General features: G+C 41.2%; 1 protein-coding gene across 10 annotated transcripts in view; it reads left to right on the top strand.

The window, feature by feature from the left end:
* Nucleotides 1-23675, top strand: part of MICAL2 (microtubule associated monooxygenase, calponin and LIM domain containing 2) — an 87350-nt gene that overhangs the window by 23297 nt on the left and 40378 nt on the right. For all 10 annotated transcript variants that reach the window (XM_053390998.1, XM_053391006.1, XM_053390988.1 and 7 more), the window contains exons 2-5: nucleotides 6688-7045; nucleotides 19879-20086; nucleotides 21117-21233; nucleotides 21884-21985. In XM_053390998.1, coding sequence (XP_053246973.1) covers nucleotides 6746-7045; nucleotides 19879-20086; nucleotides 21117-21233; nucleotides 21884-21985 — 727 coding nt within the window. In that variant the 5' untranslated portion in view covers nucleotides 6688-6745. The remainder of the gene's footprint in view (nucleotides 1-6687; nucleotides 7046-19878; nucleotides 20087-21116; nucleotides 21234-21883; nucleotides 21986-23675) is intronic.

Here is a 23675-nt window from a genome sequence, read left to right as displayed (position 1 = left end):
ACCCGAGGTACCACTGTACTTGCAAGCAGGTGCTTGCATGCTGGGCTTGCTTCTCGCATAGCCACGCACAGTGAAAGGATGACACAACAGGGGTGGCTCTAAAAGTTCCTTACTCTACACACTTATGGCCTACATGTGAGTAACATGTGACTAAGGCTCAAGTGCTTAGGTATGTGAGCTTTTTCTTACTGAGCACTAGTGCAAATACTGTCACACCTTTTTTTAAAAAAAAGAAAATGGTTAAAAAACAACAACCAACACACACACTCCTCTTCAATGCTTCAATACTGTTTGACTGCAGCAATTTACAACTATAGCTAGAAGGTTTTTCAGAGTGAACTTTGCAATCAATTAACGTGAATTTGCTTCACATCTTGGAAAGCGCTTCCCATGAGGATCATAATATCAGGCTAATTTAGTTCAATATAAAATGGTTGTGGGTAGCTTTTCTATAAAACATGGAGGCTATTTTAAAACTTTTTTAAATTAAAGGTTGCCAGATAGCTTTAAAGCTAACTTTAGTTAGCCTTACTGTGTGTCTTGGATGCGATTTAAAGCAAAGGCAGGAAATAAAGGCAGAGTGAATGCTTAGTCTTTGTAATAAAAAGAAATTGGAGCACCACATAGGGACTTGCTTTAGTAGTGCTGACAATATCCCAGGAATATAACATGGAAAAAACATTATGTCCAGGAATTGAGCTAAAAGTTAAGATTACTGTAAATGAAGCAGCACGGTGATAAAAAATATACAGTGACCCATAAATACTGTTTAGGAGAGAATATGTGTTAACCACTGAATTATGATGTTTTAATGCTTTAGGGCAGTATTTTCCAGACATCTAGTCCTGGGATACAGTCCCTCCCCCATTAAAGCTGGAGGCTCAATCCACTGTACTCTCTTTAGAAAAAAGTGTATCTGCTTTCCTAGATCAATAGACAAGCATCTTCCTTAGAAATACTGTACAGGTTAGCATAATGAAGACTCAGGGTTGAGGCAGGATTGCTGGGCAAGGTGGGGATTCAGCCTGTTAGTTGCAACATGAGCTGTGCTGCTCCCTTAGTCATTGGCCATAGATCATAGGAGCATGCTGGCCCATCTAGTCCAGCATCCTGTTCTCACAGTGGTCAACCAGATGTCTGAAGGAAACCTGGCAAACAGGACCTGAGCTATCCATCAACCCCTATTGTCTCTCCTAGTATTTCACTGGTTCGTAACTGCAGTCTGGGCAATACAGTGGTTTAATTTTCTGAGGTACACATCATCCTCTCTTTCAGCACACAGAATAGGGCTCAATACCCTAGGGGGATACTCAAGGTAAGGTTGGTGGATTCTATCCCAGACAAGAGGACTGTGGTGAATTTACCTCTCTCTGTATGTGGAGAACCATATTTGATTTACCACTGCTGATTTTCCAGGTGTCTGTAGGGGTTCCTGTTTTTCTCCCACTGCCAGCCACTCTTGCATTTCAACACCTCATAACCACTGCCACCAGGCATTGAGACTATGCTGCCTAGCAAACAGTATAATGAATGGTTATTTCTTATTCACTGTAAAGGTAAAATAATGTAAATACTATATTCAGTTGGTAGCTGTTTCTTTAAGGCTTATGCAGCTAGGTAACAGCTAACTTTCAGCTGCCAGTGGATACTACGAGATCCCAAGCCTGACTTTCAACATTCCATAAATGTTTGAAACTTGGGATTGCTGTGATATTTGTAGCCCTTCCTGTATTCTCTGACTTGGCTGAATAGGCAGTGTGCACTAGTAGGGTTTGTACATACAGCCCTTATATATGAAGAGATTAAATTTAATATTTATGTCCTGTTTTCTGTTAAAGTAATACGCAAAGTTGCTTATAATGGAGAACAAAACACAACGTAGCAAAATGAAACATCAGAACACTAAAGTTGCATATATAATATAAAAACAGTGTCGGGAATCAGAATTTCTCCCGGTTGCTGTTCCTTTTGCTGTTTCCAGCAGAGCAGAGTCTCTGGGGTTCTGACTTGGTTCCACTAAAGGATCACTCCAAAGGGTTGCTTTTCCTTTGGCAGTCACTTTCCAGGCAGCAGTTCCTCCTACTGGTGGTGTCCTTCATGCTGTTTTGGATTTCAGTTTTTGGCTGTGGGTTAAGTCATCCTTTGTGACCTCATAATTTTAAATTATTTTAAAATAAACCATTTTAATATTGCTGAGAATTAAAATCATCAATACATGGTGATTTGTGTTCCAAGACCTGCTGTCACCATCTTCAAACGTGTATGGTGAGCTTCCCTAAATACACAGAAAATTATGGGAGAGCAACAGCCCATGAGACTTCTGCTTGTTTGGTTCCCTTTCAGTCAGACAGCATTGGTGGTGCAGTGGGGATGGAACTTTTCATGCTGAGAACCAGTGGCGGAATTTAGGAAGACAAAAACATTTAGAAACTATGGCACAGGACCTCATGCATCTGGTGGCCACCATCCTGAGGCTTGATAGAATGAGACATTTTTCCTTAGAGGATCTGAAGTGGCGCCAGCTAAACCTGGGAGGTGTCTTTCCTTGAAACAGCTGAACCCATGTGACTTTCTAGCTTTAGACATTGGCAGACTGTATAGCATCGGCCTACAACTCCCAGCATCCCTAGCCATTGGCTATGCTGGTTGGGGCTGATGGGAGTTGGAATCCAACAGCATCTGGAGAGTACCAAGTTGGCCACCACTGCTCAAGGTGCTCTGTATGGACTAATGAGTTCCGGCACAACTAGAGCAGTGCAGGGGAAATGGCAAAATGCTGAAGATCCACTGGGAAACTTCCTTACTATGCCTGGTCAGACCATTGGTCCATCTAGCCCAGTATCTTCTGCTCTCAGGAAGCAACTCTCCAGGGTCTCTCCCCCTCCACTACCTGATCCTGTTAACTGGGAATGCCATGGATTGCCTACTAGGTTTTGTTCAACCATAACATAGACAGGTCCCTGCACCCGAAGAGTTAGCCTCAAAAATAAAAGGAAATAGATGGCCTGAAACATATGTGCTGTAAGAAGTGCAAGGCAAATTACCATAGTATTGCAGAATATAAGCACTAGCTTGCAGCGCATGGCTGTGCAAAGTGCCGAGCAAGAGAAATGATCTTTTCAGAAGGGTTGCTGACTTGCTTGCAAAGCTTTGTTTACTGTATTATAAACACTATGTTAAGAAGAAGAATAGCAGCTCATCATTTTGAAAGAAAGAGGTGATGGAGAAAGGCCAAAGCAACAGTTTCAACAGAGGTTCTGTCGTTGCTCCTGATAATACTTACTCAAAGCCTTAGAAAAAAAGAAGTTTCAATCCAATCCTTTTGGAAGCACTTATGCACAGAAGGCTCTCTAGCAGGCATAAACAAATCCCTGTTCCTGTTTCCCTCTTTTTCCACAGTGTGTGCATATGAGTGGTCAATGCAGCAGGCTATTGTGAGGATAAACCTGTTTGCACCTTCCATAAGCCTCTCCAGGTTTTCTTCATTTGGGTAGTTAAGGAGTGCTAAAGAAGTGGGCTGCGCAGGAGCTCATGAGGAATCGTAACAGTGTGACATGCTGAATGCAGTTGTGTGTACCCCACAGAGCAGAGCTGGGTGGGAAGAGATACTTGTTATGGCCACTCATAATTTGTCCGTGCAGAAGCACTGTTCTGAAATAGGACGAAATTGAGACTTACCGAAACCATGATTGTTGGATGCACACTGATGTTCTTGTCACACTGAATGGCTTGATGGAGACTGAAAGCTTTCCATCACGTAGTACAACATCCAGTTTATGTTTTGGTAGTGAATGTGCCGTGTGTGCATATCCCCTTCATTTTTGTAAAGTATTGCAATCATATACGACCATTTGCCTCTCCTTCTCTCAACTTCAAATCCAAGCACAATATCAAGCATTTTTGTGATTTTGAAATTGGAATCCATTATCGTAATGGGGCAGCAATCTTGTGCATTTTCTTTTGCATTGCTGAATAAAGTATAGTTAATATTATGAGCTGGGAGAGTGATGGATTAGAATTCTCTGGTTAGTACAGATAAAATAATAGGGGGCTGCGCAGACTCTAGGAAGAGGGGAGGTTGTTCGGTGGAGCTCATGTTCTGTAATGAATGAAGAACAATCTTGCACAAGTAAGCTGCAGGCACCAATTTGATGCCCTCCAGATGTTGCTGGACTTTATCTTCCATCATTCTTGGCCAGTGACCGTGTTTGCTGTTGCTGATGGGAGTTGGGGGAGTCCAACAACATTTGGAAGGCATCACGTTGACTGTAGTGAGGTAAGAAATGTCTAGCAATATTACCAGTGTAGGGAGAGAGATTTTATACTTTGACTGCTCTGTTTCACTGCAATTATTTGGCAATGCCTTTTATCCACTTCTTCTTAATTCTTTTTTAAAAAGTTGATTTTAATTGAAGTTTTATATTTATGAATGTACAACATAAAAAAAATCTGACCAAGCAGAATAAAGTACCGTTCATGAGAATGTCAAGGATAGAATTACCAAATAGCACCTTATAAACCCCTTCCACTTCATGACTTGACTCGCTAGAGGTTGCAACAGGATCCCATCCTTTTTCAGATAGGATATGAAAGCCCCCCAGATAAGCTGAAATTTATCTCTTCTGATTATCACTCTCACAACATGGCTTTGATAAGCAAGTCTTTTCAATAAGGCCATGCTCTAAAAAATTTCCAAGCCAATCTTTGATAGAAAATCCACATTTTCCAATTACCAGCAACAGCTAAATGAGTTGCAGTGAGGTAATGTGACCAACTCCCAATGAATCAACTTTTGCTTCTAAGAAGATTGGATCTTGAGAAGCACCAAGGATTGATCTGGCAGAATAATTTGCCCTGTGACAGATGAAATTCTGTGTTCCAAAATAGAAGTCCTCTGTGTTCCTCCTGGGCAGCATTGCTAAAAAACATTATGGTACTGTTGGACAATGTTGCTAAAAGATGAAATTATGGGTATAATTGAAGCAGTTGCAATGTGTGCCATGAGGATCATCTCATGGGTATGCTCAGCCACAAAAAAGATATATTTTCATTAAAAAGTAATCAATAAATTGAGTAATAAATATTCTGCAGAAATATACATGTCACATCAGACCTTTAAAAAATTTGTGTTAATCGTCTGAGCTTGGCAGAAACAATTCCCTAAAAATACTTAAAAATACTGAGGAGCTTCACTTTTGTGATCTTCTGTTCTGGGCAGGAATTTTATTCATGCCTTAGGCTCAGTCAGCTTTACAGATGTAGCGTATCAATGCAAAGGAGAATCACCTACTAGAATAAACAGCCTGGTGGAAAGGGAACAGGAATTTATTTTGTCATAGTGCAGAGTGAGCACCCTTCATAAACACTGTTGTCTATCTAAGTAAATTGTGCAAAAAAGGATGCCTCAAGAATGCATTGTGCATAATACATCAGGGTGTGGGTGGGTGTTGGACGAATAATCCTATAGTAACCCAAATCCTCTAACAGGTTGGATGTTACAAATGGTTAGTGAAACACAAGTTCTTGACCTTTGAAACACTTAACCATGAGTTAATGTCTGATGTGACTAGACTGTACTTTGCCCTATTAAGTTGTAACCTTACATGTACTTCTAAAACAGTACAGCCGATTCAGTACAGAATGAGAAGGTGAGGGAAACCATTGCGATTGCCACCTTGTGAAGAGAGCCTATAAAGATTGTTCCCCGCTTTTAATGTCATGTTTCCCGAGGATGTGTGTTTTGGCAACAGCATAGCTTGTTTGGGAACTTGGAAGATTTTGGTTTTGTGTGAAATAACTTTGGGGGTAATTTTGAAGACACAAATGGTAGGAAGGGGAAAGTCAAGCAGCACCTTCGCTTGTTGCTGTTCCTGCTGTCTTACAAGAAACTATACAACTGATCAACAAGTGTATGCTGAGCATCAGTTAATTGTTGTTAAATTAAACATATTGCTTGGATACTGCTTGATGAAATCCTGAGAATCTCAATTTTCACAGTTTGAAGGGTCAGTATGCTTACAACCCTTAAAGTAAGAAAAATACTGGGTGATCTGATAGTAACAAATGCTAAGGACATTTTGAAAACCGCACTCTAGGAAAGTGGGAAAGAAGCAGTAGGTTGTCACTGAAAAAGGTAAATCTGCCATCCTTTCTATTGCAGTTTTGCAAAAGTAAAGGTAAAGGGACCCCTGACCATTTGTCCAGTTGCGGATGACTCTGGGGTTGCGGCACTCATCTTGCTTTATTGGCCAAGGGAGCCGGCGTACCGCTTCCGGGTCATGTGGCCAGCATGACTAAGCCTCTTCTGGTGAACCAGAGCAGCGCATGCAAACCCGTTTACCTTCCCACCGGAGCGGTACCTATTTATCTAGCACTTTGACGTGCTTTTGAACTGCTAGGTTGACAGGAGCTGGGACAGAGCAACAGGAGCTCAACCCGTTTGCAAAAGTAGCTAGTTATAAATAAAACAGAGCAGAAGCATCTTATTTGGGAATTCTGCTTTACATAGGATACACAATTTGCTGAAAACTACTGTGTTCAATTATTCGGAAGTGTTTGTCCCTCAAGGTCCATAGCTTATTCCCACAATGTGCTTTGTATCCCGCAGGCTTCTTAACCTGTAGTTTGTAAGGATTTGAATCTTGTCCTAAGGTGGCACTAACTTGACCTATATCTGTCTCTTCCTAGGTGTTACATGCTTGCGAAAACCTGATAGCATATTTCAGCTGAACCCCAGCCTAAGAGCATGCCATTAGGATATTCTTCTTTTACTACTTGGAACATGGGGGAAAAGGACGATGAGAAATATAGCCAAGCTGGCCAAATATTTGAAAACTTTGTCCAAGCCTCAACATGCAAAGGTACAATTCAGGCCTTTAATATCCTCACTCGTCAACTTGAACTAGATCCTTTGGACAACAGGAACTTTTATACCAAACTTAAATCAAAGGTGACCAGTTGGAAGGCCAAAGCCTTGTGGAACAAGCTAGATAAAAGAGCAAGCCATAAGGAATATAAGCGTGGAAAATCTTGTGTGAACACCAAGGTAAGATCATAGACTTTAATTCTGATGCTCTGTTTTGAAAGTTGGACCCTTGCTTCTTCTGCATGTCAATGCTGTGCTGTTCAAGTTGCAAATTGTGCCTGGTAGCCACAATTTGGAAGTGTGCAACTGTCACTGCTTTAATTACTCCCCACCCCCCATGATGATCAGCATATACTTCATGCTTTTTATGGTCTATTTATGGATCACTTCCCTCATCTTCGTATGTTTTTGGAACGTTGATTGGCTTATCTCCCCTTGCAGGTAGTCTATCAGAAGTCCCCTTGGTTCACTCCACTGCCAATTCATATCCATAGTCTGCCATAATCTACAGGTTGTGTGCATTTGTCTTTCATCATCGGATATATATATTTTTATATGTGTGTTTCTAATTACTTTAATCTTTACAGTGGTGAAGCAAAATGCAACCACAAGAATGTGACGATTTAACACTTAAGTTTGTGATGAATTAAAATCTAATGTGCCTGTCTATGGTTGCCTCATCTATTCCTCTTTCGAAGAGGCTTATCTGCATGTGTTACTTCATTCAAATCAAAGCCAGGAGAGGAAGGAGTGTGGGAAACTCATCTGGCTGATAACCCACAGCATCCCTGCAGTTTCTGCTAGTTGGCCTAACAGGAAGTTGTCAGTGAGTTTATATCACAGCCTAAAGGAAGCATCTTGTCAAAAGACTGAGCCTCTGGGGGATTGGGTAGGCCTTTCAGTCTATTAAGCTTTGATATTTCATTCAGCATCCTTCTGTAATTTGCAGGACTTTGTTTATTATTGTATTTGTATAATATATGTCCTCGAGCTCTGAGCAGTGAATATGGGATTGTCCCATTTCCCCCTGAGGAATGGCTCTTCATGATAGTAGGGAGCAGGGGTGGAGAATGAGAGCAGTGGACAGAATATGAATAAATGAAACAAGCACAATGTTGGCTAATATATTAGCTGTATCTGTCACTTAAACTAGCCCATAAATGACCCAGATTTGTTTTTACTGCTTATCGGTGTAAGCAGCCTGAATATATGAAAATGCTTAATCTGGGGAATGCAAATGAAAACACTGGCTATGGACTGCAGGCTTACTGTGGCTATCTAGCAAGCATTCCTTGCTTATGATTCATAGTCTGCTGTGAAAATATATCTATGGCACATGAATGATAGGAAGCGCATCCAGACAAGAGCAACTCCCCAGTGATTACGTTGACGTCATGCTGTTTTTGGGAGGTTAAACGTACCAGCCTGTGAACTAGCACCTTAATAGATCCATCATGGTAAAATGACTTGCCAGCATAGGAGTAATTGCAGGGAAGCGGGTGGGCTTTCAGAAATGGGATGGAATATATTTGCATATTGAACAGGGAATGAGTCTCACTGTGGATTCAAGAGTCAAGGAACTGAACCCAGGCCAGTGACTGGTCCAGTGTGGAAAAGCCCAGTTCAAATCCTTGCAGTGCCATGAAGATTGGTGTGGTCTTGTGCAAAGTCAAGTCTCAGTCTAACCTACCTTTTCATACTTCATTATGATGCTAACCAATGTATGTTAAGCATCTTCCAAGTATTAACATTAGGGCAATAAAATTATGCTATAAAAATTACGCTTCAGGCTTTGTGCTAGAGAGAAAACATAAAACATAAAGAGAAGCTCAAAGCTGCATGTTTGTGTCAATACAGAGGGAAAAGTAGAAATGGAAACAGAACGCTCACTTGTATTAACTACTGAGGCTTTTCTCCCTGGCATTGCAAGTCGAAGCAGCAATGATAGTTTTAAGCCTCACATCTGAAAAGTCTCTTGAAAACTGATAACTTGTCAGACAAAATGTAAAGTTTATAGCTGTCTGCCCAAGCAATGCCAAAACCAGGGGGAGTTCTCAGGAACATAGAAAGCTGCCTTAAACTGAGTCAAACCCCTTGGTCCTTCTAGCTCATAGAATCATAGACTTGTAGAGTTGGAAGGGACCCCAAGGATCATCTAGTCTAACCCCCTGCAATGCAGAAATATGCAGGTGGCCTATATGGTGATCAGACCTGTGACGTTGTCATTATCAGCACCACACTCTAACCAGCTGAGCTAACTGCTCAGTATTCTCTACACTGACTTGCAGTTGTTTTCCAGGGTTTCACACTGGGGACATTCTCAGCCCTCCGTAGAACTGAAACTGGGTTTTCTGCATTAAATGCAAATGCTCTTCTCACTTAGCTACAGCCTTACAGTTTGTGGATGGTTTAGTTGATAGCTTCCTGAAGGTTTCATAGTTTACTAACTTGGCTATGGGTCATCTACAGGGGTCTGCAACCTTTTTCAGCCGTGGGGCAGTCTACCATCCCTCATACCATGTGGTGGGCCGGACTATATTTTGAAAAACAATAATGAACCAATTCCTATGCCCCACAAATAATCCAGAGATGCATTTTAAATAAAAGAACACATTCTACTCATGTAAAAACACGCTGATTCCCAGACCATTTGCAGACCAGATTGAGAAGGTAATTGGGCTGCATCTGGCCCCCAGGCCTTAGGTTGCCTACCCCTGGGTCATCACATTTGTGCAGTGGACTTCCATTTGCCTAAAGAGACTTGCCCTTCCTTTCCTCTTCATGCAGCCTGCATGAGCCTGCTTAGCTTCAGCAAGTTGATGGCCTCATGTGTCTTCATATCATACTCAGGCCCATTACATTTCTTGATTCAGGAAGACTCTGTGTAGGGTACAGGGAAGGTAGGTACTATCTGGATGGTCCCACAGAGCACTTCAATTTTATCATGGCTTTTATGAGATGATGCTTCACTGAATTACTCATATCCTGAGTAAGGAAGAGTATGTAGGAAGAGTATGTAGATTACTTTCCAAACCAAGCTAGGTGGCAAGCAGAGCTTACTCATGTCTGTCTGCTAGTACAATTAATTCTATGCTGATCTCGTAACATTTCTTCCATCCACCTGATTATTACTCAGGCCGTTTTGTCATGCTGAACAATTAGAACTGCTGTGCTAGGGGAAAAGTAAGCTGTCCTCGGTTATTTCATTGTGTTAATTTTTCTTTAACATTAATTACTTTTCAAGAAGGTTAGCTGAGGTGTGTCTATAAAAGAAGACTTTTTTTGATTATGTGATTCTGGTTGGAGCTGATCTTTGCTGACAAAGTCTAGGCAGGCTGTTGCCGATCCTCTCAGATGAAGAGTGGAAAGAAGTGAGGGGACTTGTTATAAGTGTTGTCCTGATTAGTGTTGGCAATTTCATTCCTTCTCCCTTTCAATAGTGATGGGGTGAGACAAGTAACAGGCATGCTGTGCTACTGAGGTAATTCCAGATGTCTGGAGTTGGTATGCTAGTTTTAGCTTCGGCTGTGCTGTCTCAGGCCATTGTGATCTGTGACTGTATAGAGGTGACCCTTCAGTTCTGTGAAAATGACTAGGGCAAAGCCCTGGCTTAACTTCACAGGAAATGTGAAGGCGGGTGACTTTAAAAATAACAACAACATTGACGAACATGCTTTGCAGTTGAGTGGAAAAAGTCAACTCTGTTTGTCCAGGCCGAACATCATCCAGAATGATAAAGCAAAGTAAGATGTCCTGAGAATAACAGTGGCATTAGCTTGTTGCTTATATGAAAAACGGATGCTGTTGAACTAGTCCCAGAACACAGCTGTTAAAGGCAATATATTATTTCTTGTTCCTTTTGGCTTCCTTGCTTTAATTTGCAACTTTTAAGAATCTTTGGTTATCAATGTATAATTGGGAATTCATATAGGCATGCCTTTTTCCCTTCTATCCAGGTAATATAAAAGTGTTGTCACATTTTAAAATACTGGTATGACAGCACACCTGTAGTCTGCCTTTTGAGAGGGAAGAGAGCCAAGCGAACTAGATAAACAAATCATTCCTACTTAACTTCACTCCTGCCACCAAGTAGATACCTTAATTTTTCCTTTGGCTGCCTCCACTAAATATTCCTTTTATACAGTGGTACCTCAGGTTACAGACGCTTCAGGTTACAGACTCTGCTAACCCAGAAATAGTACCTCAGGTTAAGAACTTTGCTTCAGGATGAGAATAGAAATCGTGCGGCGGCAGCTGGAGACCCCATTAGCTAAAGTGGTGTCTCAGATTAAGAACAGTTTCAGGTTAAGAACGGACCTCCGGAACGAGTTAAGTTCTTAACTTGAGGTACACCACTGTACTTTTGGACTTTAGGTGCCATAACCTACTCCCTATATTGGCTAGAATAGTATTTCAGGCAGGAGATGTCATGATGCTCAATAGTGGAGCAGAATGTAATGGCCAATAAGTTGGCTGGAAAGCAGCCTATTTTAGATGGATGTGATGTGGTAGGAAACTCAGAACTTAGAGGTTTTCAACCTGTTTGAGTCCACGGCTCCCTTGACCAACTACATTCTTTCTGCAGCACCCCTGTGGGGCTCGGGAGCCCAGTTATGTCACTCCTTCCCTGCAGAGCTGGCAGCCTCTCAACTTTTTTCGAACACCTTCCCTTGTGGTGTGTTCCCTTAGCATCCTTTCATCTCCCCTCTGCTTGGGAGTCCTCCAGGCAGCTACTGTTTCTGTCCCTGGCCTCTAAGTTGCCCCCCCCCCCCGAGAGGTGCCTCACAGAGGCACCATTCACCTGTGGAGATTATAGCCAGGGCTGCTGCAATAAACAGCTTTGCAAGCCATTGGGAGGCAGAGACGTGATAGGGCATCAGAGGAGGGAGGGAAGGAAAGAGGGACAGTGGCCAGTATTGCCTGTGGCACCCTGACCATCATTCTAGGCACCCCAGGGTGCCACGACACACTGGTACCATGAACCACTGTCCTAGCCAACTAGAGAATGACCTGTCTCAACAGTGATTTGACTCAAGTTTGAGATTCTTTCTCACAACCAAGTGAAAACATAAATTGAAGCATTTTTGGGCTTGGTAGGATAATGTCTTGGTAACTTTTTAGGTCATGATTCAAATCTAGCAGCACACTGTTAAAAAGAGACTTGTTTGAGAGATGTTGGTATGCTTGGACTTTACAGTTGGTGGTTTATAACTGAGATGTTGGTATGAGTGGCTTTTATAACTGAGATTATCTAAGCACACCTTTTGTTCTGTATCTCTATATATTTTCATTTTTGGCAGTTGGTAGATAGAAAGGCTGTTAAGTCATTTGAACAAAAATGTTTGCAGAAGAACAAAATCACACCACATTTCATTTTTTGTGTTTATATTGGCTTGTGGCTTAGTTTTCATGCATTAGGGTGTGTTTTTTAAGGAGCTAGTTCTTGTTTTGACAAGTATCGGTGATGAAAGGATACATAGGAGACTCAATTTTCTGAAAATGGAGTGATGTATTAGACTCTTGGTACATATTGTTTTAAAGCATTAAATTAGGTTAAATTACATCAGTGAGAGCAGTTTTTTCTGGCATTTGATTATTGCATAACGAGACCACTGCAGATCATGCATAGCACAGATGCTTTGTAAGTATATAATTTATATCCTACCAACTCTGATTCTGTGAGGCAGTTGGCTATGGTTTCAGACAGTTCAGCTAACTTTTTTCCAGGGTTTTTTAAAAATAGAATAAGTGGGGTTGATTTTTGAACATCAAAACACCATCTACCAGGTGTTACATAGAAAACACATTCTTTCTAGAAGGGAGACACAGCAAGGTCAGGTGATGAATGAGAAGTCAATAGTGGAGATGGGACAGCAATGTATCATGTGGGGTAAAACTTTGATACTGGGGAGGTGGGATAAATGCAGTTTATCTTGATTGTAATGAGTAAATGATGAGGGAAGTTTCTTGCTGGACCAATAGTTAAAACAAGGTTTTAAAAGTGTGGTTAGAACAAACTATAATTCCTTGAGTCCACTGAAAATAAGTAACTGTGGTTTATACCAGTGTAAAAGCAGAAACTTTCTCTCCTAGTGCATAGAGTAAAACTCAGGCTCACTTATTATCATATATAAACCATGATTTAGATCTGAGTTGTGTTTCTTACTATGGCCACATGCTGAAACCTCTTGTATGGTAAGTGTTTCCCTTCAAAAGAATGGACCACATTATATTTATGGCAGAAAGTGATTTTTCAAAAATAAATGTGCTTAGGAATCGGGTGGAGTTGTTTTGGATAGAAATAGAAAGTTAGAGAAGGGTTTCAATGAAGCAGAGCTGTTACTTCTGTAAAAAGTCTACTTCTTTTTCATGTTCAAAGTATGTTCTCAATCAGTAGCATCCATGTCAAGTATGAGAATTCACTGCACTTGACCTTAGCTCAAAGGCTGAAAAGCGATTCACTAGTGAAGCTATTACTGCTCTGTTCTCCTTAACCCTTTTGACAGGCTTTCCCTCTCTGTATCCAGTCATTTTCTGGAAGGCAAAGGATGTTGTAATAACTAGGAGTGCCAGTCTTTGATTTAAACCTGTCTGACCTGCCTCAGCATTTCTTATGCCACTTTAAGTAGTCTTGGACAAAAAAAGGACTTTGCTTCTGCACACCTAGGTAACATAAGAGTTCCAGTGCTACTACATATGTTGTGATCCTTGTACAGGTCTACTTTTTCTCTTTTTACAGTTGTTTAATTGTAACCTACTGGAACTCTTTGAATAACCACATATCAAAATGCCCTTCGCCTTAACAAAAATTATCCTTTGGGAGGGAAAAGGTATTTTCAAGCCTCACAGCATATGGATAATTAGACCCTACATCCCTGAAGGGTTGCTGCAGAACCTTCCCCTGGAACCCCAGTTGAAGGCTAATGCTTCTGGATTATTAATGTGGAAAATCAGGCTATCAGTGGCTGGTAGTCATGATGGCAGTATGGCTGTGGAAAGTGCTCCTATCCTAGGTGTGGGATATAATTGGACACTGTGGAAAACAGGATGCTGGGCTAGATAGGCCTTTGGTCTGATCCAAATGGTTCCGCTGTTGTTCCTAACATTGTTAACACAGATGGAGGAAACTCTTAAAAGTTGTAAGTTTAAATTTACATAAAATGCGTGTTTTAATTCATTCTATTTGAAATGCTAGAAAGAGAAGATTACCTTAAGCAAAAAAGTTTCACTCTGGCCAATGCGTCAGAGAAGGCTGGGATTTTTCCATTACAATGAGTTAAGCTACCTGATGACTTGGAAACAGGAAGTGCAGAGCTTGAACAGCAGGAAGCTGAAAGTTAAGAAGCTGTGTCTGCTTGTTGGAGATGTAGTAGCAATAGCTGCTGCAGCAGCAGTTGCTTAAAGGTTCTGAAGAAGCTTAGGGTCTCTCTCAGGGACCAGAGAGAGGAAAGTTTCCTGAACTGCATAGAGGACCGAACCGCATTGCTTGTTTGCAATGTGTTGCTTTGTTATTTTGTAACGTTAAACTTATTGTAACTAGCATTTCGGACGGTCTTGCAGTAGAGCACGGGTGTCAAACACAAGGCCCGCGGGCCGAATCCGGCCCGCCAGACCTCGTCATGTGGCCCGTGTAGCTAGTCCATCAATCCAAGACCTCCCCCCTCCCCGCCTTTACCTTAGTTTCCCCTTTGCAAGGCCCACGTGGGGGCGGGGCGGGGTGGGGGGAGGCAGCAGCTAGAACTGCTGCCGGGTCCTTCGAAGCCGGATACACAACGTTCGAAAGGGGCGGAGCTCCTCGGCACGCGGCCAACAGGGAGGAGGGTAGGGAGGAGGAAGAGGAGTGGCTTAAGACCTTGTGAATGGGGAGGGTGTCAAGCTGGTTTTGTTCCCTTGGAATAATTTTTTTTTTTAAAGAATTGGAAGGAGCCCAAATGGTCATTTAGTCTTACCCCCTGCAATGGGGGAGTGGGTGGAGGCTGGTCTCCCTGTATAGATGCAATCAAATCATGTAGCATGTGTTTTGGCTGGAAGTAAGTGAAGAAGCTACCTTCTGTAACCTTACTCAGGAGTAAGAGACATAGGGGGCTTACTCCCAGGTAAGCGGATCTAGGATTGTAGGCTTACACAGAACAAGTCCTTCAAAAAGGTGCTGGCTGCAACCCGTAACATAGGGTACTCCACTGAGCACAGGGGAGCTAGTTATTACTTACATTATTACAAAAAACAGTAATAATTGAATGCAGTGACAATAATTTATGATAATAAAGAGTGGACACATAGTCCTACAGATACAACCGGCCCTTTCAGGGTGACCAAACTGCTGATGCGGCCCCCAATGAATTTGAGTTTGACACCCTTGCAGTAGAGCTTTGAAAACTCATTCTTGTGGTGGAGAGAATTCACACAATGTCCAGATCACAGATTCTGTTGAACAACTGTAACAGAAACCTATCCATGCTAGTGTTCCTGTCACATAGATGCTGCTACTTGCTCAGCCAAAGCTTTCCCTTCATGTTACTTTAGTTCTCTAAATTAGCCATGCCACTCTTTTATACTTCCCATTTTGAAATGCATATACAGTAGTTGCAGTACTAATTCTATTGGTTGTAAACTGTGTAAACACCTTTATAGCCTGGACATGTTGTTAGAGTAAATTAAAGGTAGTATTGTGGAATTCTGATTTTCCCCCTCTGGTGGCTCAGATTATCACATTTGTTTCCTTGTGTGGGTGGATAATGTTTAAAATTCTGTGGGTGGGATTCACCTAATGAACCCTGTCAGCAGAAGCCCTTGTTGGGATTCCCTCCTCTCCTTCTCCCATTCCCTTGCACCTCCTAAAATTGGCTGGGAGGGGGTTGTTGTTCAGGAAAACTCCCCCAGAACAGCATGCAAGGGGGTTGTTATTGGGCCTGGCAAACTGATACACTTGTGCAGATAGAACATTTGCAGTAGTGTGATGTTAAATTCCACCCAGTGCCCATGACATACCTGTACCTACAAATGACAGTCATAAAGAGGTATGCCTGCTAGTGATTTTGGCCTGTGTAGTAGTTGCTTGCATTTATCGCCAAGCAACAAGGTGGCAGTCCAGGCAGGAAAGGTTTCATAAAGTATCAAACAAGTTGTAAATGCGTGAAACAGATTCATTGATTTCTTTTCAATAGGATTATGAATGTAAATGATTTGTTGTCTGATACCCTAATTAGAATTCAAACACTGTTATGTGTTCATGAATCTAGTTAGATTTGGTTTTGTTTAATTGTGTTTCAAAGAAAAATTGATGCGCAGCTGGTGTTAGTAATATTTAAAAGTAAAAATAGATTCTGAATTATCTCTCACATTATATTAAGCAATTATATTGGATTTTAGTTCACTCATGATAATTCACAGTCTGCCACTGACTGGCTTAGGTTCTAAAATAGAAGCATCAGCTGAAGGAACAGTAAGTCTTATGAAGCTTTTGGAAGAGACTTTTGCCAAAAATTCTTCAATTTCTACATATAGGGTTAAAGTATGAAAAAGCTCTCTTGTAGGGCAGAGGTTAGAGACTTCTCACTGAAGCATTGCTTAACTGCCTCCTTTTTAGTTGCTGTAGCAGCTGCTGTTCATTGGAAACAAATTGGATTAATTCCATGGAAGTCTCAATTTATCCTGTGAAGTAATTGCCTTTTATCGAGATGGTACTGAGTACTTAGGCTGGAAGTCTCTCCAGAAAGTGTTCGCCCAAGTTTCTGTATTCTACCATCATGCAATAAAAGTTGTATCAAATGATGGCAACTTGTGAGAATGGAACGCTTTCCCGTCCATTCTCAGAAAACTCCACTAGAGCTAAAAGCCTTCTGTGGGTGAAGGGACACAATTGTGTGAAAGCTTACAATAGGCTTGATTGTGCATGCATGTTTCATTCTGGGTAGTGGTTTTCTAAATTAACATCAAAATGCATGATTTTCCCCGAGGGAAATAAAAAGGAGGTTCAGTAATGCAAATGTTAATTAGAAAAATATTAATCAACATAGTTTCAAACTTACCTTTGCAGTCTATGAGGATTAGAAACCTGTATTCCAAAATGTAGTATGAGATTTTCAGGATGCTTAGCTTTGTACTGAATATCAAATTATGGATTTATATGAAACTGGAATATTGAAATACCTGCAGGGTAGTAGGAAACTATCATGTCTAGACCACTCTGGATGGCAAATGGGTAACAGCTTCCACTCAGACCCAGCTCTTGTTCCCTTGAGGTGCAGCCTCTGATGTTCTTGACATCTGTAGTTCTCTCCTATAAAGAGGGCCAATGTAGAGAAATAATGCCTGCTCTTCTCTCCTCTCGTTCTCTGCACCCTCTAAATCTCTGGAGGGTTGAGCAATTTATATATTTTTAAAACCCAGCAAGATGGGGACACCTCTTCAGTTCTCTGGCACATGCAGAGGACTTGAGCGAGGGGGAGCCATGGTGATGACAACTTTTGCAGGTCATCTCTCATCTCCCAGCGTCCCTTGGGAATCGTATAATGGGTTTTGAACATCATATATGCAAAAAGCCCTATAGGAACTAATTTGTTTGCTTATTTTGGGGGGGGGGGAGCTCAACAACTTTTCACTTTGGCAACCATAGTATCATAGGAAATTGACAATTTGGGGGTTTCATAGTGTAAGTATGGGGGAATTATCTGAGTGATTATCCAATAAAGATTATAAGTGGGTAGAAATAGTTAGGGCTTGTGAGTACTGTACTAAGTTCAGCTGAAATCAGGAAGTGAAATCTGTTTCTTTTTGTTGTCCCTGACTTCAAATAAAAAATTAGATCCTCTGTTTTTGCATTACTTTTACTAACCTGCGTTAAGAAATACATTGAATTGAAATGAATTACTTATTTTATTTTGGATTATTTCTAATCTTACTCAAATAATATCAAAGTGTTGAACAATATAGACTTAAAATACACATGAAAAGCAGCAGTATACCATTTATAACCACATCAGAGAAAGAAACTAAATAGCCGAATACATAGCAAATGAGTAACAAATTGGATTCCGTATTGCCTCTTCAGTATTTGAGTATTACCTTTGTTGTGCTCAGCAAACATGTAGGTGGGGGAAGCAGTGGGGAAGAGTATGCTGTCACCTCACGGTCCAACTCATGAAAGGTGACCTTCTGAAGCAGGGATCCTTCTGTACATGTGAAATCTAAGCATTTTAGAACCCTGCTTTTCCAGAATCCTGAAATGGGGGTAGGGAGTCTTCTCAAGTCTTCCCATACCACACAGTTGTCCTCAGTGAGTTGAAGGATGATGGAAACAATGATGAACATAGAGTGGAGGAGTGCGGAGCTCGGTTGTTTTCTCCCACTGCCCCCTTCATGCAGTTGCTGAGCCATACATGGCAACACTTGAACTGGACTTGTGTCTAGTTGTGATCAACATGTGGATGGTCTTTGTAGACCAGAGATGGAAACCTAGCACCCTCCAGCTGGCTTGGGTATACCAATAGCATAAATATAACCATAATTTAAAAGCCAGCAGGTAGTTTTCAAAGCCATTCTTAAAATGCTTTTCTCTTCTCTGAATTCCAACCCAGCAAGCAGTAGTGAGTGAACTGGTGGGAGGCAAACTCTTCAGCCAGAAGTGCTGAAGCCAAAATTCATTCCCACCCCAAGCTGTTGGTCGAGGCCACTAGGAACCAGAAGGCTGCATATACAGAACCTAGGAATAGTGCTGGAGGGGATCCTTTGTCCAGCTGTTCTGCTTTTTGCAGGTTGCTTTGGCATTTTATCTCTACCCTACCACTACTTGTGAGTGGACACAGCTGGGATTAAAAGAGGAAGTCTGGCATTTTTAGCCTAGTCCAGAAGTTTCTAAAAAGCACAGCTCAGTGGTTGCATTTATTTCCTTATGTAACCTGAGTTCTAAGTGGCTTGGCTTCTTTCCTCCTTTCGCAATTCTTGTTCTGTCCTTTTCATAATTTAATATAGGTAAAAGTCTAAACACTCCTGAGTTCAGTGTTGTCAAGAGCCCTGCTGCTTTGTCTCCACAATATTTAAATATCAGCGGTACATTGCCATGTGTAAACTGTGCTTCAATAGGAGATCTTCACAAATAAATCAAAGAGCAAATACATTTGAAGCAAAGATAAATACGTTGCTAGATGGTAACCCCAGATTATGGCTTTAAAAGGTTTGCTGCCTGAAGTGCTTTGGAGCAAATAGGTGGGGCTTTTCCTCTTGTCTGGAGGGATGAAGACATTATTCACTGGAAGGCCTATGTTTGAATGAGTCGCTTTTGGTAACTGCCATTGTTTATATACATAGATCTTTGTTTGCTTGGGGACTCAAAGTGGATGAAACCATTTATGGTATGCATTTGTTGAGTACAACGAAATACTGTGTACCACTGTTAAGCTGCAAATGCATTAATTCGGAGTTCTCATGTTAATCAGAAAGAGTTTACTGCAAAAACTTCCTAAACTCCTGCCAACTGTCCTGCTTTTCCCAGTCTTGATAGCATCCTGGACTCAGTCTTGTCCATCCATATAATTGAGTCATTTGCTACCTTTTCTTACGATAGAAGCTGACACCCCTGCTCTGAAAAGGAGAGCCTAGAAAGTTCTCTAGAATTAAGCCAAGCCCGCTTTGCATTTTAATTATTTGTGTAAGATTCCTTGCCATGCCCTTCTCCTTAAGGTCCCAAGGAAGGTTACAGGAGAACAATCATCCTTAAATGGACTAGTTAACCAGTGTGAGAATATTTTGACCCTTTGTCTTGTTTTTATTTGTTTGGGACATTTCTATCCCACATTTCTTTCATCTTGAAACTCAGTGGAAAGGCTGAGTCCGAGAACACAACTCTGAATTGATTGACCAATTTCTGATTAAGTTTGTTTTGGACTGAATGTATGAGAAGGTTTCTCAAAATCGTCTCCTGATTGTGGAGCATCATGAAATAAAATCGTATCAAAACATCTATAAAATATTTTCAGATATCTTAATATATTAAGCTTCTCTGTTTCCTCCTGCAGTGTTTGATTGTTGGAGGTGGGCCCTGTGGTTTGCGGACTGCCATAGAACTTGCCTTTCTAGGAGCCAAAGTCGTCGTTGTGGAGAAACGAGACACTTTTTCAAGAAACAATGTGCTTCACCTCTGGCCTTTTACTATTCATGATCTTCGAAGCCTAGGAGCAAAGAAATTCTATGGAAAGTTCTGTGGAGGATCCATTGATCACATTAGTAAGTATCATTCACTAAGAATGGACATTGCATGAAAGTTCAGTGTGAATACATCTCTAGCTACACGGCAGGAAAATTGGCTGTAGCTCATTACACAGCTGTGTGCAGACACCTTCTGTTGAATTCATTTGAGCTTGTGCAGGGTTGTAGCTCTTCTCCTGATATGGTATACCAGTATATCACAACAGATTTAACCGATGAAGCCTGTATCCACTGTAGGAAACAGCCCATGCTGGGTGTTTTTGGAAGAAGATGAAAGAAATGTTTCAGTATATAGAGAATGGAACATGGCATCCCACTCCTTTTAGCAGGTGTCCCCTACCCATATTTTTAGCAAGTTTTGTATAAATTGAACGCCAACACATTTCTTCAAATTTTCAAGAAGGTTAAGTTGACAGCCTTCATTTTTCAAATTTATGTTTTATTATTTATTTATTTATATCCCATCTTTCCTCAAGAACCTCAGCTCAAGGCAGCTCACAAAAATTAAAACAATGGATAAACCAGATAGCTGTGTGTGTGAGAGAGTTGGTGTGGAGTGTTCATGCTCACTTTTGCCGTGGCCACTGCTGGTTTGTGGCTGTTGGACTGAAAAAAGTTAGCTATATTTTTTTCCTATTTCTTAAGCGCACGCGCACACACACACAGACACCGAAATAAGCTGAGAGAGCTAGTGAGTTGTGATCAGCATGAATTAAGGTACCACCCAATTAATTTTTTAAAAAACATAATTATTCTAGTTAAATCTCTTTCTCTCTGTGTATTGCAGTTGCTTAGATTTGTACATAGTGGATTCCTTGTATCCTTTTACACTGCTGGTAAAGTTATCCAGGATACTTTAAAAAAGAGAAAGAAAACCATGAATTAGCAAATCAGTTGGCTAAACTGAAAATAGCAACATTGGAGTGCTTTTCCTTCTGAAGGCTTTCACTGTATTAGGAAACAAGTATAACTGCCACCGCAATGAAATGTACGTTCAAACGTTGACTAATGCACATCCTAAAATAACCATATTGTTTCTCTTTTGCAGGTATTAGGCAGCTTCAGCTCATCCTCTTCAAGGTTGCACTCATGTTGGGAGTTGAAATCCACGTGAATTTAGAATTTGTGAAAGTTTTGGAACCTCCTGAAGATCAAGAAAATCAAAGTACGGCATGACTTTCGTTAAGAAAAGTATTGCACAGAAATAAGGCGATCAGTTTAAACCTTAAGGAATTGGGTATTCTGCTTGGTGTGAGTGAGCGCATTTAATTTAAATCTGTTTAGTCTCTTTCTATTGGCATTTTGGCTATACCTTATGCCAAATAAACTTCAGTTCAGTTTGCTTGGATGGAGTTTGAATGTTTTCTCCAATAAGTTCAAGGATGCCTGGAGCAAGGCTTTCTGGGCAAGAGGGTGCTTGCACTGCCTTGGTTTTGCTTCCACGGCTAGAAATTCTCCTTCAAAATTAGTTGAAAGCTTAATTTCATTTTAGCAACTTTTAACTTTTTAAAAAATGTTTAGCTTCCACGGACCACCTAACCTAGTATGCCTCACTCTGTGGAAGGGCCCCTTTCCTCAGAACAACAGGCAGTGACAATAGGGATATGAGTTGGGGTTTAAATATGCTGCCCTCTTGCTACCTGAGGTAATTTTCTCAGTTTACCTCATGGTAGGGCTGGCCCTGCTGTGCAGTCTTTACAGGGACGTCTCTCGTGTTGCTTGGAGCTGATACATGGAGCCCAAAGGTGTTGACAATGCAGTTTGAATTACCCACTGTTTGACCACTTGTGTGGCTGACTGACCTACTGCTTTCAGAAATAGGTTGGCGTGCTGAATTTCTCCCAATGGATCATCCTTTGTCAGAATATGAATTTGATGTCGTTATTGGTGCTGATGGCCGCAGAAACAGCTTGGAAGGTATGTTGTAAAAGTTGTAGCAAAAGGCCTACTTGTTTTCTTACTACAGGAATGGCAGTAGAGTGGGGATAATGACTGGTTTTAAATTACTGCTTTTTTAGTTTTTTACAGAAAAGTTACATTCTTGCTTTTAAAAGTCATTTTATTGTCATATATATTGCTTTTATTCCACTTGCCTTCAAACAGAACGAGAGCAGCTAACAATGTTTATAAAATGTGGCATTAAAACCAAGTTAAAACACAATTCATCGTAAAATACATTAACAGCAGTGTATCACATTGTGCTTGTGGATTTTTTATTTTTTTTTACATTGTGGAATAATACCTGACAGAAAGGTTTCATGGTTTTATCAGGAACGGCACAAGCAAGTCAACAATGGCCTACATTTTGTGTTGTAGGCCATGTGTATTCAAAATAATCATCACCTACAGTGCCTGCTGGGGATCTGGTGAAGATGTCTGAAGGAATAATTAGGAAGATATGATTTTAAGAACAGTCACTTAGGGCAAGGATTTGAGGAAGAAGAAACAGCTGAAGGAAAGGAATATTCTGTTGCAATAGCTGCAAATAATAATTGAGGAAAATTCCAACCCTCTGAGTCGGCTTCTCTCAATGAGACATTAGTTGAGCAGTTCTTGCTAGCCATATCACATGAACCAACCTAGTTAAGTATGTACTCCCATTGGACTTAATTAGGTGATTTTTTAAAAAAATTGGCTTATCAAGTAAATGCCAGTGAAACACCAAAGGCAATGGGAGTAGATGCCATGGGGAATTGTAGGACCCTGGTGCATGCCTGTTTCATTTTTGAGAACATGAGTGTATCTCCTCTCTGCTCTTTATACACTGAGGAAACATTGGTGCACTGAATCTGTTGAATAGTTCTAAGGGGTTCTTAAGCCCAAGTGACTCATGAGGCTCAGTTGTATTCCATGTAACTTCCCTCCCCACTGGTGAGAAACCAGATTGGGGGGTGGGGAGCGTTTTGTGTGGGCAACCAGTAAGGGAGTCAGGCAACTCTGTTGTTCTTCATTCCAAAAACAAAACCACTTGGGACAGGGGGAAGAATCATGCGGGTGAACATCATGAGGAGTTTGGGTCCCTGTGTCATGGGAAAGATCACTCCCTTTATGGGGGCCGATGCACATTTCATTGCATATCTAGTCCACAGCATCAGTGTTTTTTAAAATTAACACTGGATGTGGACTTTAGGACTGCAGCATGGAGAAGACGTTTATCTCCCTGCATGAAAATCACTCTCCATGTGCCTTTTAAGGAAAAAAACCTCCCATCAGCACCCATGCTGCATTGGGTTATGCGGAAGCAAAGGAAGATAGACAGGGCTGGTTTCAAGGCGGAGGATGGAAGAAAATGGGCAGAAATGGAAGCACAAAGTGTTAAGCAGGAAAGGGGAACCTACGGACCTGCAGGTGTTGTTGGACTCCAGTTCCCATCACTCCCAGCCACCATGACCAATGACCAGGAATGATGGGAATTGTAGTCAAGCAATGTCTTGAGGGCCACAGGATCCCCATACTGGCTGTTAAGTGGGTTGTAAGTACAACGTTCACAAAGGCTTTGAAAGATGAAAATATGCCTGTGGTGGAAAAGGAGAGGAATTGAGGTTTGGCAAGATGACTAACATGAGGAATCTGCCTTGGGTGATAAGGCAACTACTTTGTAGCAGGT

The sequence above is a fragment of the Podarcis raffonei genome, chromosome 1, assembly GCF_027172205.1.
Source record: "Podarcis raffonei isolate rPodRaf1 chromosome 1, rPodRaf1.pri, whole genome shotgun sequence".
NCBI classification, from domain to species: domain Eukaryota; kingdom Metazoa; phylum Chordata; class Lepidosauria; order Squamata; family Lacertidae; genus Podarcis; species Podarcis raffonei.
Note: the sequence above shows the minus strand (reverse complement) of the source record. Positions and strands in the feature narration are given on the sequence as shown.